This window comes from Columba livia, chromosome 8 (assembly GCF_036013475.1).
Source record: "Columba livia isolate bColLiv1 breed racing homer chromosome 8, bColLiv1.pat.W.v2, whole genome shotgun sequence".
Lineage (NCBI taxonomy): Eukaryota > Metazoa > Chordata > Aves > Columbiformes > Columbidae > Columba > Columba livia.
The window spans coordinates 18,284,562-18,310,413 of NC_088609.1; the positions used below are offsets into that span (position 1 = coordinate 18,284,562).

The window sequence follows — 25,852 nt, forward strand, 5'->3', positions numbered from 1 at the left end:
GAGATCAATAGAGAAAGGATAAAATGTAAGCACAACCATATGGATGGATAAAATGTAAACACAATCACTGAATCATGAAAAGAAAAAAATAACTAATTCCAAGACAGAGCACTGGCTAAGCTGCAAACAAAGAACAGGAAATGTCAGCAAAAACTGAACTCAGATCACTACGTCGTGTGAGGGAACATCCATTTCCACAGCTGGGATCCTTCATGTCATTTCCATTTATCCAAACACGTCTGCAACACAAAGAGAAAAAAGGGGGAAAGGTGTGAAGACCAAGCGTGGCACACCGCAGTGGTTCCTCAGAGCAGAGGACAGGCAGTTTCAGCAAAGCTGCCTCTTACAGCCTCTCGTGTCCTTGGCACCGAGCACTTAAATTCACATGTAGGATACTGAATCACTCCATCCAGGCACTCTGCTCGAAATGACTCAGCACGTGAAACTTTCTGGTGCCACCATTTGCATTCAAAGTCAATATAATCCCCAGAGCGATAGGTGGACATGCTCGACAACTTTGATGACTGTAGCTGAATATGGTTCCCTTCCATGGTACTCTTATCCAATATACAGTTCCCTGGATAAAGAACTTCAATTATTTGCCTGTTCACCTCCCACAGGACAGATGAAGCCCTGAAGCTGCTGGCACTGGCTGAAAGCTCCTGAGAGCCCTTTTCCCAGCAGTGTTTCCAGTTCAGGCTCCTACACTCAGCTCCTCCCCAGAAAAGCTAAAGTCTTTCCCCTGGGCTTCACCGACAACACAGCAGCTGAGCTGTGGCTGGAGTGCAGATGACTTACTTCCTGGCTTGCACCGTGGATATTCCAACGTCCCCTCCACACACTGCACTCTGAAGGGAGAAGATGCTGGGTCCTTCACATATCCTCTTCTACACTTAAATTCAACAAAGTCCCCCGATGCGGAATACAGCTTTCTTCCTCTGACCCATTTCAGCTCAATATTGTTGCTGCTCATGTCTTCTTCAGATGATGTACAGGCCACTTGGAAAAGGCAAGAGCAGAGTGTCATCACTTCATACACATGCACCATGGGTAACTTTTTTCCCCCTAGAGCCTACACAAGTTCTTTGCATCACAAAAAGCTTCCAGCTATTTGCTCTGTGCATCTGTTAGCCACAACAGGAAAGACATTTGCACCAAGTTAGAGGGAGAAAAGACCACAGCTGAGACCCCTGGCAGAGCTATGGAGAAGCCTTTTCACTCTGACAGTCACTCAGGGCAAGGTCAAAGCATGGGTGGGGAAAGTCACCAGGCACCAATGAACTTCCCCATGTCTTTTTTTAGATCATTCCTTTGCCTCTGCCCAGCACTTCTCTAAATGTGTTTCCTCCCGCCCACGTCACGGATGCACCCCAGGATTTCCCAGCACCACCATGCACTCACACCCACCCTCCCTGCTCACAGCCACTGACCGGAGCAGTGTTCCCAGCTCAGGAGCACTTGAGAGCGCTCGCAGAAGTGGGTTCTGACCAGCTCCTCTCCTCCTGAACCCAATGAGAGACAGCAGGCAGCAGAAGGGACTACAGAAGCTAACCTCAAGACAAAATTCCTTCTGGCCACCATCACACCCTGGCACATGTGTTGCTGCACAAGCAATGCCCTCAGGATCTTGAGAAGCAGAAAAGCGGAGCAGTCACACAGCCTTTGGCCTCACAGCTTCAACCTACCTAGGCAAACCGGGGGGCTTGTCCACTGCCCATCAGTGCACGTGATATACTGAGATCCTTCCAGGAGATAGAGACTGGGGCATTTGTATTCCAGAGTTGTACCTGGGGAATATTCTTGCATGGGGGAGGAAAGAAGGTCTCCATTTTTAATAACTGGAGGTGGGCCACACTTCCCCCCTTCACCTGGAAGAAAATTCACAATCAGAGATCAAGTCACCAGAGTTTAATTGCAATGGTGGCTTGACCACAAATACTACCAGACAGTATGCTGACAATCCTCTGAGAGACCCAGAGGAAAGCAGAGAGAAAAGAAAATACCTGAAAAGAGGTGACATTTTCAGTACTCTCATGAAAGCCTAGGAGGCACCAACACAGTACTTTGGGATTGGCTTACGCTTCAAATTCTACCCTCAGTTCATTTAATAGTTGATTTGACTCCATGACATACAATATAGCAATGCATCACCTGCATCAACTGAATGTTAAGTCGCAGGGAAGCTGCGGGCTTGATTGTCCAATACAGACAGCAACATTTCTCTCTCGCTTCTCATCAGGCAGGCACAGAAAGCAGATTCTAAGAAGTCTCAAAATTACACCTGGCCAGCAACTGTTCTCAGCCTCGGGGTGGTTTTCCAGCTGGGGCCCTCTCCTGTGAAGCCACCTGGGTCATGCAGCTGGTAAATTCATCTGAAGAGAAACCTGGGAAAATGCCTTTTCCTGAGTGTGCCAGATATCTTGCATTTGTGCACAGTATTGAGAATGAAATTTGGAGAAGTAAATGCCACTGACTCAGCTCCATGACAGTCTCACTGACAGGCAACTGTATGAAGAGAAAGAGAAATGGTACCTTTGCACTTTGGCAGCTCTGTCCAGTTCCCGGTCCGACACGTTACACTGGCAGATCCCGTCATCTGAAAGCCTCGCCAGCACTGGTAGCGAGCACTCTCTCCGGGCAAATACCTTGACTTTTTAACACCTTCAATTTTACCACCAGCAATTTCTGGAGGAGGTTCACACGTCACATCTGAAAAGAGACACTGTGCAGTCATGTTTGCAGGTACATGAAGAAAAGAGAGTTAAAACAGGTAAAGTCTTTAGAGTATTTTGGTAAGCAGTCCCCTCTATGCTAAAAGGCAAGATGAAAGCAGAGATTCCTACCTCTGCACGTTGGTGCTCGTGACCATTGTCCATTTGTACAAGTGACATAATTTATATCCATCATCTGAAAATTGCTTTCACATTCATACTGCACTCTGGCACCAGGCAGATACCTCTCCTGTTGAGTGCTTGTAATATGAGCATTGGGAATTTCAGGTGCAGTTCCACAGGTAACATCTGAAAAGAGAGGTGCATTTAAGAACAGTAGTCCAGCAATATATCAATCACAAAATATTGCATTTCAGAGCACCATTATGCCTGAGAAGCAGAAATTGTTTGCCTAATGCGGATAATTCTCTAGAGGGGAAAAGGAAGATAATATTATGGTCTTTATTCTGCAACTCTTCACCAGTCACTATTATTTTTGCCTATAGTGACTAAAAAGAGAAAAGGAGTCGCAGAGGTCAGCCAAAGGCGCAGATAGGTGCTATCCAGCATTGTGTGCCAAAGGGCTGGAGAGTGAAAGGGTTTTTTGACTATGTGAAGGCAATTTTCAGCAACTGACATTCTTGGTGATGTGAAAATAAGATACATTACCCTACCAGTTAGCAGTGAGCTAAGTTCCAGCTACCAACTTCAGCCCACGGGGGAAATGATTTCTTTACTCACCTTCCCTGCTTGTCATTTCTCAGGAGCCAGAAAAATAGGCCTTGTAAGAGCCCGTTCAAAACAAATCACCTGCTGACTCTATTGGCCTGTTTCATCTGCATGCCTGTGTTGACGTTATTTTAATTCACAACATTAAAGGTTAATAAGGATTATGGACTACTTAGAAGTAAAACCTCTACCTTCACAGAACGGTGGTGCTGTCCAATTTCCTTCTCTGCAAATAATTTCTGGTGTACCAACAATAAGGAACCCTTCGTCACACTGGTAGCTAACTGTTTCACCAGGCTCATAACTTGCCTTGTTTCTCCCTTCAATTTGAGCATTGGCAACTTTTGGAATACTTCCACATGGCCGTTCTGAAAAGACACAGAAAGCTGATGCTTGTGCTAACGTGATACACATAAAATGAATGTACTGTTTCCACCAAAGAGATGCCTTGGAGAGCTTTTTCTATTACAACATCAGCATAGTCATCCACTGACAGTGGATTTTATATAAAAGGTAGCATACAGAAGATGAAATAAGTAATTCCCCTAAACAGACATGGACTTCAGTCACTCACATACCTAGATCCTGTTTCTAACTGTGCCAGGAAATGTTAATAAAGGCTTGTGTCACTTACTACACTTCAGTGGTTTCCACAACTAAAGCGCCAAAGCAACTCCTAGACACTAGTGGACTCTGTAGAAAACAGATCCTTGAATTATGAGGATGTGGCCCAGGACTTAGTTGGCAGAGATATGAACTGAGCAAAGACTGCAAGAATACAAAGGAATATTTAAAAATTAAACTGCATTCAAAAAGTCCGCCTTGCATCCAATCAGGATTGCTCTGAAGACATCCACAAGGTATTATAAGATTCCACAGCAAAATATGGAGTTCCTGGCTCTTATTAGTCAACTTCCAGTTTAAAATTGTTTCAACTTCATTGCTAAATGTACTTCAAAAAAAGTTTAGTTTGATCTGTAGCAATCCTCTAAGCTTCCAAAACTGTGTGTCCACACCTGGTCTCCACTAGAAATGAAATTCATGTTGGGCATGCATAAAGAGGATGCTCTGTCCCCCTGGCAAGGAGGGGCACGCCAGAAATCACCACAGTGTGCAGGTACCGCCTCTGTTCTACCAAAGAGAAACCATTCAGAGTGCACACAGTGCAGGACTAAAGCAGGTGTGTACCAAAGGTCCCCTTCTTGCACACTAAAACAGTTATGCAGACAGAACCAATGTTGTAACTGATTTCACATCACTTAGAATACATTGTTTAAGCCAGTCTAAACAGATGGAAAACAGTCGTATTGGTTGGAAGTTCTGGTCTTGTATCCTGAAAGGAAACTTCTATAGTATGCTAAATTCTTACCTAATAAATTATTCTGTGAAGGAGTATCTTCATTTAAGAAACTAACACTACAACAAATAGCAATATTTGCACATTAGAGGGTGAAGTAAATAAAGATACAAAAGAAAAGACTTTGAGGAACACTTTGGATTTTGATGGATGTCAGAATCAGTATATAAGGCAGGACACAGTGTAAAATAAGCAGCTAGGCTAGCTGAAATTTAAGATTTTCCATTTTTCAGATAATTTCATTCCTTGTAATTTCCAGCAAACCTAAAGTGCTCTCATAGCCAGTAGACAATCAGTTAAATCATAGCATCAATAGGAAAAAAAAGAATTAAACCACCTGGAAAACTGAGGCTAGACTGTGCTCAGCATCCCCAGCTCCTTGCCAAATCCAATAAAACCACTAAGATCTTGCAGTTTCCAAAAACTGCACTCCTAAAGCCAGAAAATATTCAAGGCTTTGTTTTCTAGGGCACAGAGCAGGACACCAAAGAGTTCTCTTGGATTCCCTTGCTGGATTTACTTTATATTTAGGATGAAATATAGCTCAGTGGAATTGTCATTGTTTAATGAAATTCACTATATGCTGCAAATGTTATGAGCACGTGTTTAATCCCACTTTATGCTGTTCAAATTATAATAAATGGGGGTTTCAAAGCAGCAAAATGAAGTGCTGAAATTCTGAAAAGTCTATACATGCATCTGACATTCTGACATACGTACTGCTCTTCTAAAAGCTCTTCTGACTTCCCAATCTGATAACATATTAACAATCTAAGAAATTTGATGGACTGAATATTTAACAGTTACTGTTATCATAAGCTTCCTGGGATTCATTCTTACATACTGACAATCCAAACCCATACAATTTCTGTTTGCAAAATGGGAGGAGTAACTGCATCCACCAGCAGGATTACTATCAGCAAGTATAATTGTGGTTGGAAAACCAATTGCCCATTGAATAAACAGTCTCTAACAGTTCAGGTGGATGCAGTTCACGCACATGAACAACTGCAAAATCACACATAAGGTCTACTTGACAGATCAAAATTATTCAAGTATGGTTCATATTTACCAATGACACATGAAGGAAGTTTGATATGCCCATTAAAACACTGCCTGATAGGAAAGGCTGTGAGTTTAAATCCTGTCACGCACATAAATTTCTGCCACCGACCACTTTGAATCAAAAATGAGTGTCTTTGTCCATCGGAGAGAAGTAGGTTTTTCACTTGCAGTTGCTGTTTTGTAATGATACATGGTGCTAGGGGAAACAAGATAAAAGAAAAATGGTAGAGTATGAATCTTTGGTGGCTTTTAGCATGTGAAGCACCTCCTCAGCAGACTATTCAAAACCAGCCTGGTTGTGACTCAGCAGTGATTTTTGAAAGTAAAATATAGACAACATAAACATTTAATTTCTATCACAATTAATTCAGAACATTTAGTTTTAGGTAGTTTATCAATGATGTGTCACAACTTTCAAGCATATTCTTATTTATATGTATAAAATCGGCAGACTTTGCAAACAACAGTGATGATCTCAGGAGATTTCAGGATTTCAGGAGACTGTATTCCTTTTAATAATTATTTAATGAAATCAGTAGGAGTATGTCTCATTTCATCCCTGTTGAGTTTCCATTATCTAGGATTAAAAATTAAGTTATAAGATTCCTAACAAAGAGCTCTACTGAAGAAAGTGAAGACAGCAGAGCATACTGTTTACCACAGCAGTTCTCCTCCCACCTGTGACGGACAGTTAGGAAATTACATGAAAAGATGCTTTAGCAAATGTAATCTCTGGATAAAGAGGCTGACACCACTGTCAGTACCTGCCCATTGTTGCATAAGTTCTTGTAAGTACAGACAAAATGTTTATATGCTGATAAATTTCCAGATAACTCCAAAATTCTCACAATAAAAAACATGATTGAGTGTAAGTGATTTTGGGCCCCTAAAGCCCAAGATCTACAAGCTAAGAAGTATTGAACCCAGGGATTAATTTCAGTCCTTTACAGACTTGGTAATCAAACAACTAATGTAAACCTAATTCTGAAACTCCTGTTTTAAGAATGATCAGAATTGTCTACCAGTGCAAAGTCAGCTAGCAATAAAAGTTACACTTACCCAAACATTGTGGTGGCCCAGGTACCCACATTTTTTCATGGCATGTTACCCATTCTGATCCTGATAAAGTAAATCCAGCGTTGCACATGTACTGCACTCTGTCTCTTTCCATATATCTCGATTTATTCCCACTAATAATTTCTCCAAAATCAATGACAGGTGGGTCTTCACAGGCAGTTCCTGCAGAAGCAGTGCACAGATTCTTGTTATCTGACTGCACCCTGCCATTTTCTTCTTATCCTGATTTATGCCTAACTAACAATTTCTTCAAAATCAAAGCTATGTGGGTGTTTGCATGCCATTCCAGCAGAAACCATCCACAAGTTATTGTTAATTGATAGACACAGAACAGTACTGACACTTGCAAATAATGGAACTATACAAGTTGGATGATATTCTGATGACCTACGTCCCTCCATCTGAGAATATACTGTACTAATAAACAGCACTATCATCTTGCTCTAAGAAATTCTCAACATCTTTACTATTTTCACAGTCTTTACATTGAAAAATGTTACAGAAGTAAAAATATTTTAACTGAAAATATGAATAAACATCTGAATTTTTCAGAATGCAGTTTCTGTTTTCCAGCATTATACTGGAATAAGTTTTAACATCTGCAATCACGATTCTCAATTTTCTTTAATTCTACATATAAGTCTGTTTGTCCTGGGTTCCTAAAATTAGTTCCACCATTCTAAATTTAAAGTATGAGCTACATATAAGTAACTACTTTTAAAGGCAGAGGGGGTAGAAGAATCTGAATACGATGAATAGATTTAAATGGATAAATCATGGAGTTTAAAATTGGTTATTTAAATAAAGGTATATAATTCAGTGAAGATCTTCTTCAGGCAGCATGTTTATTGTATCATACAGCTTATTGAAATAAAGTACCTGTATTTTTAGAGAGTTGTATAATATTTTGAAAAAATGTTGTATGTATTTAGAATATCAGTAGCTAAATTGAAATGCAAAGGCATTTATATGGACTAACCTATTCGAAGTTAGTTATGGCTTGTAATAAGTTCGGTTCTTTATGAGAAGTTTAGGCAGAAGACAAAGAAGCAATCTCACAAGAAAATACAAAGCAAATATTTTAACATGCATAGTTCTAAACTGTAACTCTTATAGTAAGCTTCTGAAAGGAATTATATAAGAAGTAAACATTATAGTGTGGTAGTGTTGCTGTTGGATTTTTTGTTGTTGTTTAGTTCATTTTTCCTGATTGTCGCCAGCTACATCAGTTGAATACATAGATTTCCATTCAATAACTTACCTTCATGTGCAGTACAGCCCAGCCACAGCAGAAACACCACGGTGCAGCTCAGCAGTGCCATTTCCAAACTTTAGAAGTCGAAGATGTCCTCTGCCACAGCGTTGCTATTTCCTGCACTCTGAATTGCATATCCTGTTATTCACTCCCATGATTCCTGAGGATGTTCTTGCAGTCTCCTCCCCTAATTTTCTTGCAACACAGCAGTCAACCTGTAAAGATAAATTATGCAGTTGTTGCAAAAAGGCTTCCAGTTTTTTTGACAAAACTTTTCAGACTGAACTTGACGCAGAAGCATTATGAAACCCATAGCCAAAACCTCATGGTATGTGTATAATACAAAACATTGTGCACTTAGCTTTTCAAGCCTAACATTTTGTTATGGGCAAAACCACCTTATATGCAGGGCCCATAATTTATTATCAGTCTACTTAAAATCTTAACAGCCTAATAAAAATACTAATTTATTGTCAGTCCACTTCCAATAATGCTAACACTCATAGTCCAAATTAATGCAAAAAAAGCTTCAGTAATGCTTTAAAAAACAAACAGTCAAACAAACAAAAAACAACCCCCAAAACCCCCCACTGTCCTAGCAGCTAAGCAGTTCCTCTGCTGTTACTCCTCCTTCCCCTGCTCTCTGGCTGACAGCACCAATCTTTCTCAAGGAGGCTCTCAAGGTGGGGGGAATGCCACATGAGCCATTAGTGTACCAAGGTTTTTGCTGGGAAGCGTTCAACGCAAGTAGCAAGGGTTCCTTCCTTCTAAGTACTGAGGTCTCCTTGTGTTTACATGTATGTATTTTCTTAATACATCTCACTTTTTAAAATCCCAGTTGTTTACGTCTGTTCTCTAAAACTGGGTTTGCTGGATAAGACCATGTCACACTTCTGCTGGGGCCACTGCTTGAACACTGTGGGGTTTTGTTACAGTCTTTGACCTCTGTTCATCTTCGTGTCATCCTGCATTATCCTTTCCCACACCACACTTTAGTCTGGAGTAACAGATAGTTCAATAACTGCTTGTTACCAGTACAAATCAGAGCTAAACCAAAAAACATCTAGGTAGCCAATGGGGTGATTGTTAAACAACTGCTGTCAGAGCTAAACAAACTAAAATCAGCTCAAGGTAAACCCTGGCAAGTCCAGAGATCCTGCACAGTCAGGTCAATGTAGAGCCTGTGCTATTTTATTAGCAACAGCAAAAACCATATTCATTGGGCAGCAGTATAGCTTGGACTGAACCGAGCTACATTCTCATGTGGCAAGACAAATATTATTTTCATTATTTCATTATTTCCTGTGGAGTTTCTTACACTGTGGAGTTTTTTAGGTCATTGTCTTTTTTTTACTCCAATGCACTTGCTGCTCAGAACTATTATGAAGAAGGAAGAGCAGTGTTTTTGATTTGTTGGTGTCAGAACAGAAAGCTTACAGTAGAGTTCACTGTCCTCCTGCTCTACCCAACCTGCTGCTTAGTAAAAAAAAAATTACATTACATGCCACTGAGTGGTGTGGTACTGCTCTTGCATCCACTCTACCCAAAATTCCTCAAAACAACTACCTTCTCCTTCTGATATCAGCTATGTTATCGGTGGCCTGTGATACCTCATTGACTTTAAAACCCAGCAACTTCATGTCAGGACTTCAGAAAGTACATCACTACTTATCACAATGTGGGAAATTACTCTGAATTCTGCTCCCAATAAATGTTCCAGAGACTGACATTTAAACTCTTTTCCTCCATTTCCCCCAGTTCTGCTCTTTAAAGAAAAGGGTCTTTTTATATTTACCAAGTATTCTTGTGCTTCATCCAGAGCTCCTCAAAGGCAACAGGTCTGGCAACAGGCCCATCAGCTTCACTACGTGAAATATTGTCAAGACAATATGAGTAAAGGAAACTTCACTGGGGCACAGGTTCACTTTGTTTAAAACATGTCAGTCTCAATCAGCAAACACAACACTCAAAACTTCAAAATAGGAAGTGCCCAATCTGTGATTTTTCTACCCAGACAAAAGTCGGTTTCCTCAATTATGTACTGTGGAAGCAAGAATTTAACTAGAAAAACACAGATTACAATCTATAAATAAAGCTGAATGCCTTTTTGGCTAACATTTGCAAAAAAAACACATAAACACAAGGTTGTTAGGCAAGAGGAAAGGCCTCTTCTGACAGAACAACAGCTTTAGACTGAAAGAGGATAGATTTAGATTAGATGTAAGGAAGAAATGTTTGGGTTTTTTTTACAACAAGGGTGGTCAGACACTGGAACAGGCTGCCCAGAGTAGTTATGTGTGCCCTGTCACTGGAGATGTTCAAGGTCAGGTTGGATGTGTCTTTGATCAACCTTATCTAGTGAAAGATATTCCTGTCCATGGCAGTGGGGTTGGACTAGATAGTCTTTAAAGGTCCCTTGTAAGCCAAATTATTATATTATTCCATGATAATAAATAACAAGCTGATACTGAAAAAAATTGCACAAGTCAGACTTGGTGCAGAAGTGTTATCATATCACCTACCTACTCTCAAGCCAGCACTATGACTGTGAAATGAAAGAGCTGAGAGATTTTTTTGTTCTGATGCTATTGGAAGTCTCTGATACACAAGGAAAGTGCCAAAAGAAACACACTTTTTTTTCATCATGCCCCACACACCTAAAAACAACCCATTATTTTCTGAATGTTTCTTAAGAGAAGGCTGGGAGGAGACCTTATTTCTGGTTTTGGCTTCCTAATGGGAGACTACAGAGAAGATGGAGCCATACTCTTCTCAGAGATGCACAGTTATAGGATGAAAGACAACAGACACAAAGCAGCAAAAGAAGTTCCAGTTAGATATTAGAAAAGATTCACCATGAGGGTAGACAGACATTGGAAAAGGTTGCCAGAAAGGTTAGAAAATATATCCTTGGAGATACTGAAAACTCAGCCAGACAGGCTCCTGAGCAACCTGATTCTTATTCTGCTATTCTATGCCTAACTATACAGAAAGCCAGCAAAAGTTCAGGAGTGTTAATGGGCTAAATTGAGATCTTTGGTGTGTTGATGGTAATTTCAAAAGTTATTCTGGCATCACAGTTTGTTAAGTCTTTCTCTGCTTCCAAATACACTTAGGAGGTCAGAATCCCTCTTGAGCTTGCACATCACTGGGCCTCATTTGCACATACTCCAGGTACTCTAGCACAGAGCTTTGACAGATGTGGTATCAGCATCCCACCCTCAGCAGGACAACAGCACGCCTGAGCTGCGTGCCTGCAGCAGCTTCTCTGCTGCCACAGCAGCGTCTGGAGCTCATCTACGTCTTCCCACAATGCCTGGCCACGTTTGCATGTGTATGTTCTGGGAAAATTAAGGTAGTGGAAAGGAGTCATCAACAAAGTTTCCTTACCTTCCAAAAAGCAACTTGATCACTTCCCCTGTCTTCATCAACTTCTGTAAGAATTCTGTGTTCAGTCAGTTTTGCAATGTTCCTGTTGCACACCTTCCTTTTTCAAGATTTCATACATATTTCTGAGATGTTTCAGATTTTAAAACAAAAGCTGCAGCTCTCATTTTGTTTCACTTAATTCTGCTGTGCTAATTAACAGAAATAACACAGCCCCAGATATCAAATTGTAAGCAACAAGTTCTTTGTTGTTTTTTTTTTTTTTAAATAATTCATGCAAAAAAAAATTAAAAATGGGAAAATGAAATAAATTAATATTTTAATATTCTCTTTACCAGGGAAAATAACCGAGTGCTGTCCTGAACATGCTGAAAAAAATAAAACAAAAATAAAACAAAACAAACATACAAACAAAAAAACCCCACAAAACAAACAACAATCAACAAAAAAAACCAAACCCTTGAGAACAAAATAGTTAAATACACTGGCATAGGCTGATGTTAGGTGACTAGGAAGAGATGCTGATGCCATCAGGCCTGAACAGGCACCATCACAGCTGGATGCTCGGCCTGTTTGTCTCAGGTGTTTTCCCCGCTAGCCAGTGGATGTGCCTTCCCTCCCTGCCCTGAGCAGGAAAACAGGTTTGATCTCTCTGGTATGGTCAAGACTACAGATTTGGGGTTCTGGCCTGATCTAAGCCAAGGTAATGAAGTACAGAGCTGCCTGACTGGTATCCCCAGTGAGTCTCAATTATATAATGTGTATACCTTAATACCCACCCAAAGATATTGATTAAAAACTTATAACCAATCATTTTCTTTAAATGAGTTCTTGCATTATTTCTTAACTGAGATAGACTAATTTACATTACAGTTGTTGTACACAACATGACCTAGAACTTAAAGCTATAGTGAAAGTCTAATTCAGATCTAGATGTCCCACATCAAAAGTTCATTATCTAAAATTGCTTTCTCATTGTTACTTTCCTTCATTTTTAAATACTGCCTTACAAAGAAATTATTTTTTTCATATTTTGTAAACGTTTTGGACTGTTATTTTTATCAACATTTTCCCACCAAATGTTTGACTGGGTTTTGATTAAATAAGCAGAATTTGTCTATTTCTTCAAAGCTTTAATTTCTTTGTTGTTTTATTTATTCATGTGGCACTTGAAAGCCTTGGAAAACTATACAGAACAGCATGCATGCAATGACATCACAGAAAGATAAAGTTTAGAAATAAAATACAGAAGAGACTCTCACAATTACTTTTTTATTAAAACATACTAAAATGGACAAAAGGTAAACATCATCTGTATTCCTGAATTTTCTCCATATCTTCAGTCACACAACACATTCAAAGGTAGAGCACCAGGACCATGAGTGTTTCAGTGTCATAGAAAATCATACAAAGTAGTTGGACTAGATATTTTAGTAGTTAAAATGCACTCAATTAAGAAACGAAGATGCTGGTTTGATTTTTTTTAAAGAATGGTAATTAACTACTGTGTAGAATTTGTATATTTTTAGGTTTTAAATAGTTTCATAGATCCATTAAACACATTTTTTTAATACTTTTTTTTCTTGCCCCTCGAGCCTTGTCGTTTAGAGGCTTCTGACCTGTAAAAGGAGACACGGGTGCTGTTAAGATGTAAAAAAAAAAAATTCTCCTTTCTCTCTGTAGAATTAGAGTTTAACATGCTTTAACACCACAACATTCAAGGGCACAAAATTAAATCTCAATTTAGCTATATCCTGTAGTCATAAAAGCACTCATATTATTAAAACCACCAATATCCGCACAAAGGGCACTACTCGCTCAGCATCTTCTCGTCATGGTGCTTTGCTCAAATCCTCCAGAGTGTGATGGATCCTCAGGATGATCACTGTAATCCTTACAAAACTCTTTCATCTTAGATTTTCCACAGGTATGCCAATAGTGCATTTTTCTGCTGCATTTCCCATCCTCATACCACAAAGCACTTTCACTTCTCTCCTTCTTCAGCTGAGACCCAACAATGCCACTGAACACTCATTTCTCAAAAGTAACTGTAGTGATCCAGAAAATATAAGGTCATCTTAATTCAGCTGTTAATACCAGATAAAGAACATGTACATACCTTTCCTATAGGGTTTCCTGAAGTCCATACTTATTTTCCTCTTTCAATGCATCTTGGATATGTCAGCTGTCCTCTCTTACACTGCACTTGAAATAAAGTTGTACCAGATTCTGCTCCAAAATGGTTCTGTTTACAGTAAAATCCAACATAATCCCCATGGTAAAAGTAAACTTGATTCCCATAGAACCCTTGCAGCAGCACATTATTTTTCTCCATTTCATCTTTTGACAAAGTACATGGCTCTAAAGAAGAGAGATGTAATCAGTGTCAATAAATCCGTTATTTCTGAAGTTGCATCATTTTCGCTAACCTACATTAAATTTGTACATATTTCCCATTCTCTTAACGTATTATACATGAAACTGCTGTATTTTTGGATACCGCAGGCATGTCACATTTAAGAAAAAAAAAGAATCCAGACAAGCTTACACTTACTTATATAAAAATTTTCATCTCTAACTGAAAAAAAATCTTAAAGTTCTATTTGACAATACTTAATTTATAAATTCTAAGTATCTAAACTTAGAGAGAGTTGGGGCTGTTGAGCCTGGAGAAGAGAAGGCTCTGGGGAGATCTTACTGTGGCCTTTCAGTATTTAAAAGAGGCCTAAAAGACATGTGGGACCAGACATTTTTTGCACAACCAATTGCCATAGGACAATGGTTGATGGTTTTAAACTAAAGGGGAGGAGATTCAGACAAGAGATGAGGAAGAATTTTTTTTTACGAGTGGTGAAACACTGGCCCAGGTTGCCCAGAGAGGTGGTAGATGCCCCATTCCTGAGAACATTCAAGGCCAGGCTGGACGGGGCTCTCAGCAACCTGATCTGGGTGAAGATGTCCCTGCTCATGGCAGCGGGGGTGGACCGGATGTGCTTTGAACATCTGAAGGTCCCTTCCAACCTAAGCTACTCTTATCTATAATTCTATAAATTATAGAGAGAAATAAGTGCTTATTTATCATATCACACCTACCTATACAAACTGGTGGTGAAGTCCACTGCCCTTCAGAGCAGTAGATTGTCTCAGATCCTTGCAAAAAATGATAGTCAGAGCAACTATACTGAACTGAAGAACCACTGTCATACTGGGCCAGGGGTGGGAGAGTAAGAGCTCCATTTGCAATAGAAGGTGGAGAGTCACATTTTTCTGTAGGAGCTGGAATAATGTTAAAAACATTTGAGAAACATTCAGCTTAAGAAGCTAAGAAATCAGCAGCTTTAAACGCCTGTCAACACTAGATATCTACCAGCTCTCATTGTCTTTTCTTACTATTTCATTATGTCTCAGATCAGAATGCAATCTCCTGCTGAATTCTAGCCATAAGAAATCCCTTGTGTGCATTTAATCGTTCACAGTCATCTTTCTGTAGAGCTTTGAGTTCCCTGGTCTTGCAGAACAGCTCCTGTCCCTTTCCATGTCAAAGAAAGGTGTATCATTTTTCTGTGTTTGGATGTATGTAACACTATAGCTATCTTGTGCAAGGGTATCTGTGTACATCTGTATTGCTGAATCCTAACTATCTATTATTTACAACAACTTCTAGGCCTGCACTCCCAAAGCAAATTGTTTCTAAATAGGTCTGAGACTAATTAATTTAAAAGGCAATAAAAAACTATTGTTTTACCTTGCAAAATGCATTTTGGATATTTCAGTCTGCCATGGTTGCACTGTGTCCTCCCAGGAGACAGAACAGTAGTCTGGAGAAAATTGTACCCCTGTTTACATTCAAACTCTACAAGATCACCATGTAGGAAAATTAATTCTTCCTGTCTCCATTTCAACTCTATGTTGTTGCTGTCCAGATCAGTTACATTAAGAGTGCATGGTTCTAGGAAATAAATGTGTTCTTCAATTAAAAAAAGTAACCTTAAGTGATTTCTTAGCATCCTTTTGTAAGAGTCAAGAAAGAGAAATCTAAATCAATAGTTCTAAAATGTTTTAGAATCTTGTAAGAAAAAGAACTATAGATGCATTAAAAAAAAAAAAAAAAAAAAAAAAAGAGAGAATGCAAATATAAAGAAATGGGCTGAAGTAACACAAACAATATGCAAAAAAACCCTGAACGGTGAACGGTAAATCACAGAAAACATACACATCTGATAGAATCTGGTTTCTACAACTTTTGTAAACATATGGCAGCCTGGCTTTACCATTAAAGAAGAAAATAATTTCTTTACTGTAACTTTAAAGGACTTCATATAATGAAAATATGAGTCCATCATTCATCCATAAAAATGACCCTATTAGATTTGGCCCACAGGTTTGATAAGCCTTTTGAGGATACTAGTAGTTAATACATAGTAAGTTTCAACTAAAGAAGTGTTTTGACAATTTCCTTTCTTCGCCTTTTTTCTTTGCTTTGTCACTTCTAAAAAAATGTATAGATTCTCCAAAAACCCTTTGGAAGTTTTGTGTTCTTCTTTGGGCTTTTTCGTGTTATTCAAAGTCAATATTATTTTGGTTGCTTTCTGTCACATTTCTTAAAATTTAGTGCCAGGATCACATGAGGTAGCCTTGCTTTCCATTAGGCAGTTAAGCTCATTAACTTTTGGAACCACTGTTCTACTTAAATGAAGCCTGACAGAGGGACAGTTATAGAAATATATTTCTACAAGTTCCACAACAACCATTGCCTGATAAAGGCCCTTATTAATGCTTTGCTGAGGGAAAGGCAAGGAGAAATCAGTTACTATGCATTTTTATGACAGCACCGTAAGAACAAATAGGCATGGGTATTTTCCTGAAACTAAGTACAGTGTGTGCTCTTTCTAGTCCGATTAGGTGAGGGTTGAAAAGAAATCTCAGAAAACATGGAAAGAATGATGTGGTTATTTGGATGCTTAGGAGACAAATGATGTTTATAGGAAATGAGTTTTCATTATTTCACAGGATTTGTTAAATTTGAGTATTCAGATCTAAGAATGCTGAACTGGATCTTTTGATACAGATGAGGTACACTTTATTAATTTAAAAATAAGTAACTAAAACTGAACTGTCTATTTATGTCCATTTTCACAGCAGATTATAGACTTGAAGTCAATTTAACAAAGGATGCTGGTAAAATAGAATGATTTCACTACAGGAAGAAAGGAAGGAAAGATAAACAAACAATTCTTATAGGTTATCAGTAGCGGTATTCCTGCTAGTATTGATAATTCCTAATAGTGTTTTGAACAGCATACCTAAGCGCAACATGAAAATATTAAAGTCCAGAAGGAAATAATAAATGTAAAGACACATAATAAAACAGAGGCTGAAGTTTTAAAATGAAGGTCCAAGATGTCATTGTATTACTTGTTAATCATATCTAAAAGCCATTTTTGCAATGACTGCAGGCATTTCTTCTAAAGATCTATTGAAAGACAAGAAGAAATCCACTGAATTGAGAATATGGGAGAATGAAATTAAAGAATCCTCCTAGGTAACAGGGACAATAGTTCAACTCAGGAAAACAGAGAAATCTATTTAATTGGCTGTTCATAAGAACAGGCCAGAAGACACTTGCAGGAGTGGTGTAGGTATATTTGATTTTGGGTTTTTGTTTTGGGAATCTTTATTAACTCAAATGAAAGAGAAAAGGTGGTAATGAAAGAATTATTTAGAAGTTCTTCCCAGTTTTGCCTTTCTGTATTACATGTGACAAAGCTTTCTTTTTCTTACAAGACTTACCTAAGCACATTGGTTGTTCAGTCCAGTTTCCTTGTTCACAGTAAACAGTACTAGGTCCTTCCAAAAAATGGTAACGCTGACAACTGTATTCTACTGAGGAGCCATTCTTGTAACTTGTCAATAACGGACCAAGAAGAACACCGTTTTTAATCACAGGTGGAGAGGTACAGTTTTGCTGCATTTCTAATACGAGGTAGGGAGATAGGTATTTAGATCTTTAAAACAACGTTAACACTGTTGAAAATATCAGACCAGCAATAGACTCAGCAGAAATTTACATACAAATAAAATGTAAACCAATGTAATTTCTTTTTCAAATTTTGTTTTCAGAAACTCTACACTTGCCTTACTGAACTGCAGACAGGCACTCTATTTCCTTCTACGCTCCTCATCTATGTCCACCCTTGACTCTTGCTGGTTTACACTCAATATAGATTAGCTCTTTTTCTGAGACGAGACAGTCTTTATTTGTTGCTTCATATGGTTAGTCTATGCGTGGTTAGAAATAAAGAAAAGAAACCCCGCTGGAACTATTAATCAAAAGATCAGTAAAATACTCCTGGATTTGCATGTTTAGACAACATTAACAGAAGGGGTACAAAATGACTGAAGGTAAACGCTAATGCATAAAATAAAATTACAAATACAGAACAGGCTTATAGGTGTAGTTTATAATTACTGTAAACAAGCAACAGTGGCCTTTCAGTCAGCCAGTCAGACTGCTATTAATACACTGACATCTGTAGCATGTGCAAACGTTTTCAACAGTAAGGAACTGTACTGCAGCAAAAGAGTAGTCCTAAAATGCCTATAATAGCATTGGAGAGTACTGAAGTCCCTTTTAAATAGAAAAGTAACATTCACCTACTCGTATCTTCATCATGATACGTTTTGCTTGTCCTTACTGCTGCTTGTGCTTCGAGTGGTGGTGGTGCCTCAGGTTCCCGCTTATCCATAGCTCCTATATGCATAGCAGAAACTAAGAATCCGTTTTCTCAGAAATAACTCATTTTTAAATACCAAAACAGAGAGACACTGATGCGTTGTAAGAGGTAATAAGATCAATGTTCCAGGGAAGAACTACACAACACATATTTCAGTTGAATTCACCTAGGTCATCCTTTCTTTTTTTCTATGTGTCCTGGTTTTGTTAAAAAACCAAGTTTCTCATTCAGTGAATTTGCCTGTCAGCTAAAGCCTTCATATTAACTGCATTTTCCTGGAGAACCAGACACAAGTTTTGGTAAACCTAGCAATGGAATGCAAACTTATTGATAAGCACGGATGGACATCTCACGAGAGGGGCAACGAGAAATCGGTGACCAAGAAACTGACCAACTGTGTGTAACATTCCATTCACATGAATACTTCATATAAAAGTGGGAGATCACGAGGATCTCGTCCCTTTTCCTTTTTCCCTTTTCCCTTCTGCTTATGGCCGACATGAGGACCTTGCTGGTCATCCCTGCGAACTGAGGCCGAGTGACAGACTGAATCCAGCTCCGATTGGCTGCAGAGTCTAATCCAGGACTTTGGTTGCCGGCTCTGCAGTTGCTGAGACTTTCAAGATTGGTTTTGTATATTTTGTATTATTTTCTCTATTCTTATTAGTAGCATTAGTAAAACATTGTTAATTTTTCCAACTCTCTTTTCTCTGTCCTTCTTTCCCTCCCAATCGCCTGTCCTGAGTGGGAAAAGGGGAGACGGAGGGGCAAAAGGGGGAAGTGGGGGTGGGGAGAGGAGGTTAACAATACATCTGCCAGGGTTTTATTGTCACCCTGCAATATAAACCCTCGACACTATGAACAACAGATTATTGGCAAATTATGCAGCACTTTTTCTCTTCAGCATTTTAGCACAAGAGGACATACAGAGTTTTGCAGATCTAGAAACTGAGGCTCCGTGGAAAATTAAAGCATTGTTTGAAGAACTATTTCTGTTCAGCTGTCAGTCTTCATAAAAGTACTAACCGATACAAATGGGGGGTGATGACCATTTTCCTTCTACACACTGGATTTCAGTTTCAACAGTACTTTGACACTGTATACGAGCTTTGTCTCCGTTATGATACGTTCTTTTAACTGTGATGATATGGGCATGAGGAGGAAGCGGCGGTGGAGGACATTTGTTTTTTACACCTGGAAATAAAAAATGTATACTGTTTTCTCACTAATCAAAACCACGTACACATTTTTACTATACAATATACAAGCCTATCACTCAAAAGACATTTTTGGTTGATCCAGAGTAATTACTTACACTCATGTTCTTAACAAGATGGGAGACCACAACAAAAAAGTGATTTCACATTCAACAAATATAAAATGTAGGTATTATGCTATCGCACTGTTATAAACCATTAAGTGCCATTTAAGTGAGATATTCTAGTGCATTTTAAATGTTACTGTATCTTCTGGGAAAGGAAGATTTTTAGAAAACATACTTTTTTTTTTTTTTTAGAAAACATACTTTTTAGAAGATTTTTAGAAAACATACTTCACAGGAAAAAAATCCTGTAAAAATGTACTGGAAAAGAATAGCATAGATTGAGCTTAAACCAATAAAAAGGGTTGATTTCCCTATCCTCTGTTATCAATGCCTGGCATCAGTCGTATATAAAGCAAAGAATTTGTTACCACAAGACAGTGAGATCTCCTAAAGCTCAGAACTAATCCTCATGAAGGGGACAATATCCAGATACGACAATGACCCACAACTATCAAGGTATGCTGAACAATATTATAAATTCTCAGCTAGTCTAAATGTTGTGTTGTACTGTTTCCTGCTATATGCTATATTTCATCTGGTTCACTAGACTTTTCATTCTTTCAAAAGTTTGTTTTCTGAGAATCTCTGTTACCCCCCAATGAGTGGGGAAGTGATGGTAATTGCTAAAGTTGTGTTTCTGTCCTCAGGATGACCCTTCTGGTTAATGCTGATGAAAACATGTACTGTTTGGTGAGGCTGTAAAACCTGGAAAAGTATTACAAAACCCCAGCTCTGGAGAAACGCAGAGATTTTTGTTACAGATTTTCTTCTTAATGCCTTTCAAGAGGCATGATCCCACCTTACCAAGTGGGATTAAATATGCTCAATTAGAGCTTCATGTAGTATGGTTTAACTTGAGCTTCAGGGGCTGAACGACTTCCCTGTAATTGTCAATTCCTGCTTCTCCAGGGTACAACATACAGGCGAACAACAGCAAGAGACAGTATCTGCTCTATTGTTAGAGTCTACCAAAAACTTATTCCAGTTATCATTGCCTCCCTCCCTGTCACCTTGGCTCCACTTGCTTCAGCTGCCACTTGATTTCTATTTAAGCTGTGAACTGGTACAAAAAGCATCTTTTCCTTTTGTATTCATAAAGCATTTCATGAAAGAAGACCCTAGTATTTCATTAAGAATTTGACATGATAGAACTATAAAAATAAGGTACCTTCACACACTGGAGGGTCTGGGTACCATCCAAAATAATAACATTGAATTAAGTCAAATACAGTGACAGAATAATTTTCCTCGCAGAAAAAATGAACAACATCTCCCTCTTCATAGATTTTCTTCACAGGATAGAAACCTCCATGTGCTATTGCACTCAATGAGGAGCAAGTTATTTCTAGGAAGAAAAGATACAGCAGTGAAATCCAGTTAAAGAAGGCTTCCCCAACCCTCAACAGCTTATATAACAAGCCTTTTCATAACTTTTTGTTCATTTATAGAATAAACCACATTTCAAATATGATTATTTTCCAGTCCATTACTTACTAGTGCAGTTTGGAGGAAGGGACCACCCATGTGTTAGACACACTGCTTCTTCTGTAGTGTTTCCTCCTGCAGTGTGGTATCCCTCATCACATCTGTACAGCAGTGTTTCATTCAATCGAAGCTCTTGTCGGTCTGTGAAGTAGCTGCCGTGATGTAAATTTGGTACTTGACATGACTCTTAAATAAATAAAGCATATACAAAATATTAATTATTCTTTTCATTTTAAGTTATTTACCTAACTTAAAAGTGGTCATATCCAAAGCAAGAATCCTTACAAGTAATAAATAGTTAAAATACAATAGTTTACACAAGTTTTCCAGTCCTCATTTAGGAAGTTTGGATAGCAATAGATGCAATTCCATTTACACTGATTCCTTCTACAAGATTGTTCTGGAGTCGTTGAAAAACATATGAATGACAACACAGTCATTGGTCCCAGCCAGCATGGGTTCATGAGGGACAAGTCTTGCTTGACAAACTTCATTTTGTTCTACAACAAGGTTACCCACCTAGTTGACCAAGGGAAGCCTGTCAATGTGATCTTTCTGGATTTCAGTAAAGCCTTAGTTACTGTCTCTCACAGCTTTATCCTGGACAAAATATCCAGCATACAGCTGGGTAAGCACATAATGCAGTGGGTGAGCACAATACAGTGGGCTGGGCTCAAAGGGTTCTCATAAATGTGGTTGTGTTGGGCTGGTGACCAGTCACTAGCGAGGTTCTGCAGGGATCCATCTTAGGGCCAGCACTCTACAATGTCTTTATAAATGACTTTATAAATTACTCAGGACTCAAGGGATTGCTTAGTAAGTTTGCTGATGACACAAAATTGGGAGGAGCTGTTGGCACTCTTGAGGGCAGAGAGGCCCTGCAGAGGGATTTGGACAAATTGGAGAACCAGGCAATCACTAACCATGCGAAGATCAGCAAGAGCAAGTGCCAGATTTTGCACCTGGGACACAGCAACCCTGGCTATACATAGAGGCTGGGGGATGAGATGCTGGAAAGCAGCTCCACAGAGAGGAATCTGGGTGTTCTGGTTGATAGCAAGTTGAACATGAGCCAACAGAGTGCCCTGACAGCCAAGAGGGCCACCCATGTCCTGGTGTGCATCCAGCACAGCATTGCCAGCCAGGTGAGGGAGCTGATTGTCCCTCTCTGCTCTGCACTGGTGCAGCCTCACCTGGAGCACTGGGTGCAGTTCTGGGTGCCACAGGATAAAAAAATGATACTAAGCTACTTGAGAGCATCCAGAAGACGGCAACAAAATTGGTGAAGGGTTGGGAGAGGAAGCCATATGAAGAGCAGCTAAAGTCACTTGGTTTGTTCAGCCTGGAGAAGAGAAGACTAAGAGGAGACCTCATCACGGTTACAGCTTCCTCACAAGGGGAGGAGGAGCGGCAGGCACCAAACTCTTCTCTTTAGTGACCAGCGACAGAACCCGAGGCAGAGTTTGGCCTCACAGGTACAGCAAGAACAGCAGAATGATATGTATATGAAAAAGATTATAAAGGAGAGAAATGCAGAATCCTACCAATTTTTTTAGCACAGCTTGGCTGGGAGGACCATCCTTCTGGCTGACATTGTACTGTATCTTCAGTGCCACCACTAGGAGTGTGGTAGCCTGGATTACATTTGTATTGCAGTTTCTCCTCTATTTTGAAGTATGTTTCTGTACCATAAAAAAAGCCATTTTCCAAAAGTGGCTTGCTACATTTTTCTAAGAAAAATGAGATAGCTTGGTTAGAAAGAAAGAATTCATAGAATATTTTTGTTCTCTGATAAGCAAGAGAAAGGGGCTTTTGGCTAACCTGATCTAATCTTATTTTCTTGACCTATTGAAGAAACTCTACCACAATCATCAAACAACACATCAAACCAATGGTAATAACCACACACACAAGAACCAAGGAATCTAGAGCTAGGGAGGCTCTACAAGATACACATCTGAGAGTAAATTGTCCCTTAGTTTCCCCAAAATAAGGAAACTGGGCAACTTCTTGGATTTCTTATAAGAATATAACAGTAAAAGCCCTTATAATAAGTATTATTGTAAAAATATGTGTAGTTTGTATACATAAAGGGTTGATTTCACCTTGTCCACATTTCATTCCTCCTGCTATGCAGCTTCTGTTCCTGTATGTTCAAGGAAACACAGCTGTTAACAGTAGCAAAACTGAGGTAAGTAAAGCCAACTCACTGTAGCACCGGGGCACAGGAGACCATCCTTTGGCTGTGCAAGTTATTCTTCCATCTTGAGTCCCACTCTCAGTTGTATAACCAATCATACAAGAATAGGAAAGTTTTTTTTCCTTATGCATGGGGAAATAATAACTTTTGAAACTATAATAGTACTGAGCAATCTTTCCATTTTCTATGTGTGGCAAATCACAAGGTTTATCTGCAAAAAGATAGAGATATTTCTCCTTAAAAATCTCAGCCCAGATAATTTTATTTTACATTAATTTATTTAATATCCGTTGGATTGATTCAGGCTTTCAAATAAGGCGAGTGAAATTCTGAAAGATCATGTAGGGTCTTGTAAAAGACTCACCAAAATGAAGATATATGACAATTATATCAGCTTTTGGTCTTCAGATTCACAGGAATATCAGCTGTAGAGTGACACTTCCTAACATGAACTGGACAAAACTGATCCAGGACACATTGATTTGACTTTTATTTAGCCCAGAAGATGTAAGCATGAGCACCTTTTGCTGCATAAACCTGTAGTGGCAACAGTGTCAAGATTGGCTATGCCGTGGCCCCTCATTCTTGCTGTCACCAGAACAGTGTGACCAACTGCCAGGAGGTAATAGAGGAGTTAAACTTGCTGAAGAACAGGAACTGAAGAACAGTCAAGGGAAGAGAAAGAAGAAATGTAGGTTAAGGAAAGAAGAAGCAGAACTGTTCCTTTACTCAATGTCACTAGCATTTACTGCATCTACTAGAATTTTCTGCAACTTGAATATTTTTACTAAATAGAAAGTGTTTTTTTTAATAATTCTCTGCCTCACGCAGCCACTCTATCACATCTGAAAAAAACAACCAAAAATAAACCACACACACCCTAAGAAAACAAACCAACAAAACCAAGCAAACAAACCTGATGGTAATTCAGATTTTTAAGTAATTAAAAAGATAGATTGTCGCTACATACATACCTTTTGTTCAGCTTTCCAGAGGCTATCAGTGTAATTTCAACTGCTTTACCAATAAGGCCAAAATTAGTGAAGACGGGGCAACTCTCTCAGAGGGCACAGATACTTGCAGTTAAATATACATTAGCAAAACCAAGATAAGATGCAACAAAAGGGACACCTTTTCAATTAATAGACGTGCACTTTCATACACAGTCCATAGCTTTGTGAACTTACAAGTTCAAGTGGTATGTAAACTCTATAAACCCAAGAATTATAGGGAATACTGAAAATAGGGATAGAATATGCACCCAGATTAACCTTTGCAGGTTCCATTGAACTTCTACTCTTCTGTTTTGTGGTTAGCCAAAACACTTCAATCACCAAGAAACTTCATTATAAAACAAGTTTTAATAGCACAAAATTCAATTTATGTAAGTGCCTCAAAACCACTCAAGAACATTTCAAAAGAAACTTTTTCTGAATAAAAGTCTGAACACTTCAATACTAGCTTTAATATTAATATTATCTTTCTGAAGCTTAAATAGCCCCGAGCTACAGCTACAGTTATCAGCCATCTCACAACATTAAAATTAAAAAGCAGCTTTTAGTCTTGGTAAATGTATGAAAGATATTGCACTTAAGTTACCTAGACTGCACAGTCCAGATCCAATGTACATTTATTAGCAAGAGATTTCAGTTTATTTACCTTCTGCAAAGAGTTTGCCTGAATACATCGTAACTAGGAAGAAGAAACAGCTTTTAAATCTCATCTTCATTACTGTCTCCGTTAACTTTCCACCACCTGTGAAAACTTCGTAGGTATTACTTTTGTAAATAATTAACTAGACTTCAAAGGTATTCACAAGTGCCTTAGTGTCCATGGTATTTTGTAACAAGTTATTTCACTGAAACCACTACTTTCATTTATTTTAGTTCTCCGAATAACCTAACATGAGACCTCCATTTGGCATACTTTAAAGCAGTAAAGAGGACAGAATTTATCATTTTACAGTGAAAGCAGACAGCAAGCTTACAGAACAATTTAGACTAGTTGAACACTGATCCACCCAGAAGCTTCCAGTTTCAAGTTTAAAGGGCATTCTGTTATCAGGTTATTTACCTTAGCTGAAATAAGAGGAAGTGGGAAATGTCCCCCCCCCTGCAGCCTATGCCCATATAACCAGTCAGTTGTATTCTATGTGTTATTCATTCTGGAGGCTCTTACATTGAGAACATAGTCTTAACTGTTATCTGTCTGTTGGGTTTTACTGTACACAGCTAGCTCCTTTTGAGTCCTATTAAAAAACAAAACAAAGAAACCAACCCAACAAAAAACACACACGCAGAAGTTAGAACCTCATTTACAATGCATTATCACCTGACTAATGGCTGTCAGTTGATTTAGCACTACATTCCACCCTTGGGAGGCATAACCTTTAAAATTTGAGGGTGGGAAGGTGTAATTTGACAGTTTTCATTTTCTTGGTCTTATTCTAAGAAAATGCAATTTCAAGGCACAAGAAAATACAATTTAAGGGACGTGCTGTGATGAACGCCATGTATTCAGCCAGATGA

General features: G+C 38.8%; 1 protein-coding gene across 1 annotated transcript; it reads right to left on the reverse strand.

Annotated features, from left to right (window-relative positions):
• Positions 1 to 25,274, reverse strand: LOC102095930 (coagulation factor XIII B chain). Its single transcript, XM_065071346.1, has 21 exons — positions 24,984 to 25,274; positions 23,335 to 23,535; positions 22,669 to 22,854; positions 21,134 to 21,310; positions 20,808 to 20,984; positions 19,342 to 19,509; positions 18,240 to 18,332; positions 17,372 to 17,554; positions 15,327 to 15,530; positions 14,675 to 14,857; positions 13,732 to 13,942; positions 8,201 to 8,268; positions 6,922 to 7,101; positions 5,870 to 6,058; positions 3,632 to 3,808; positions 2,844 to 3,020; positions 2,533 to 2,709; positions 1,686 to 1,868; positions 799 to 999; positions 380 to 577; positions 1 to 239 (listed from the first exon to the last, which is right to left on the reverse strand). Exons 1-21 carry the CDS (start codon positions 25,051 to 25,053, stop codon positions 226 to 228), a joined length of 3,417 nt encoding a protein of 1,138 aa, XP_064927418.1. The 5' UTR covers positions 25,054 to 25,274; the 3' UTR covers positions 1 to 225.
• Between the last annotated feature and the right edge of the window lie 578 nt (positions 25,275 to 25,852).

Coding starts and splice junctions, on each gene's coding strand:
- LOC102095930 (XM_065071346.1), bottom strand. CDS start 25,053: ATGAAGATGAGATTTAAAAGCTGTTTCTTCTTCCTAGTTACGATGTAT. Junction 17,555..18,239: donor GTATCATGATGAAGATACGA/GTAGGTGAATGT, acceptor ACCTCGTATTAG/AAATGCAGCAAAACTGTACC. Junction 15,531..17,371: donor TGAACAACCAATGTGCTTAG/GTAAGTCTTGTA, acceptor TTTATTTCCTAG/AACCATGCACTCTTAATGTA.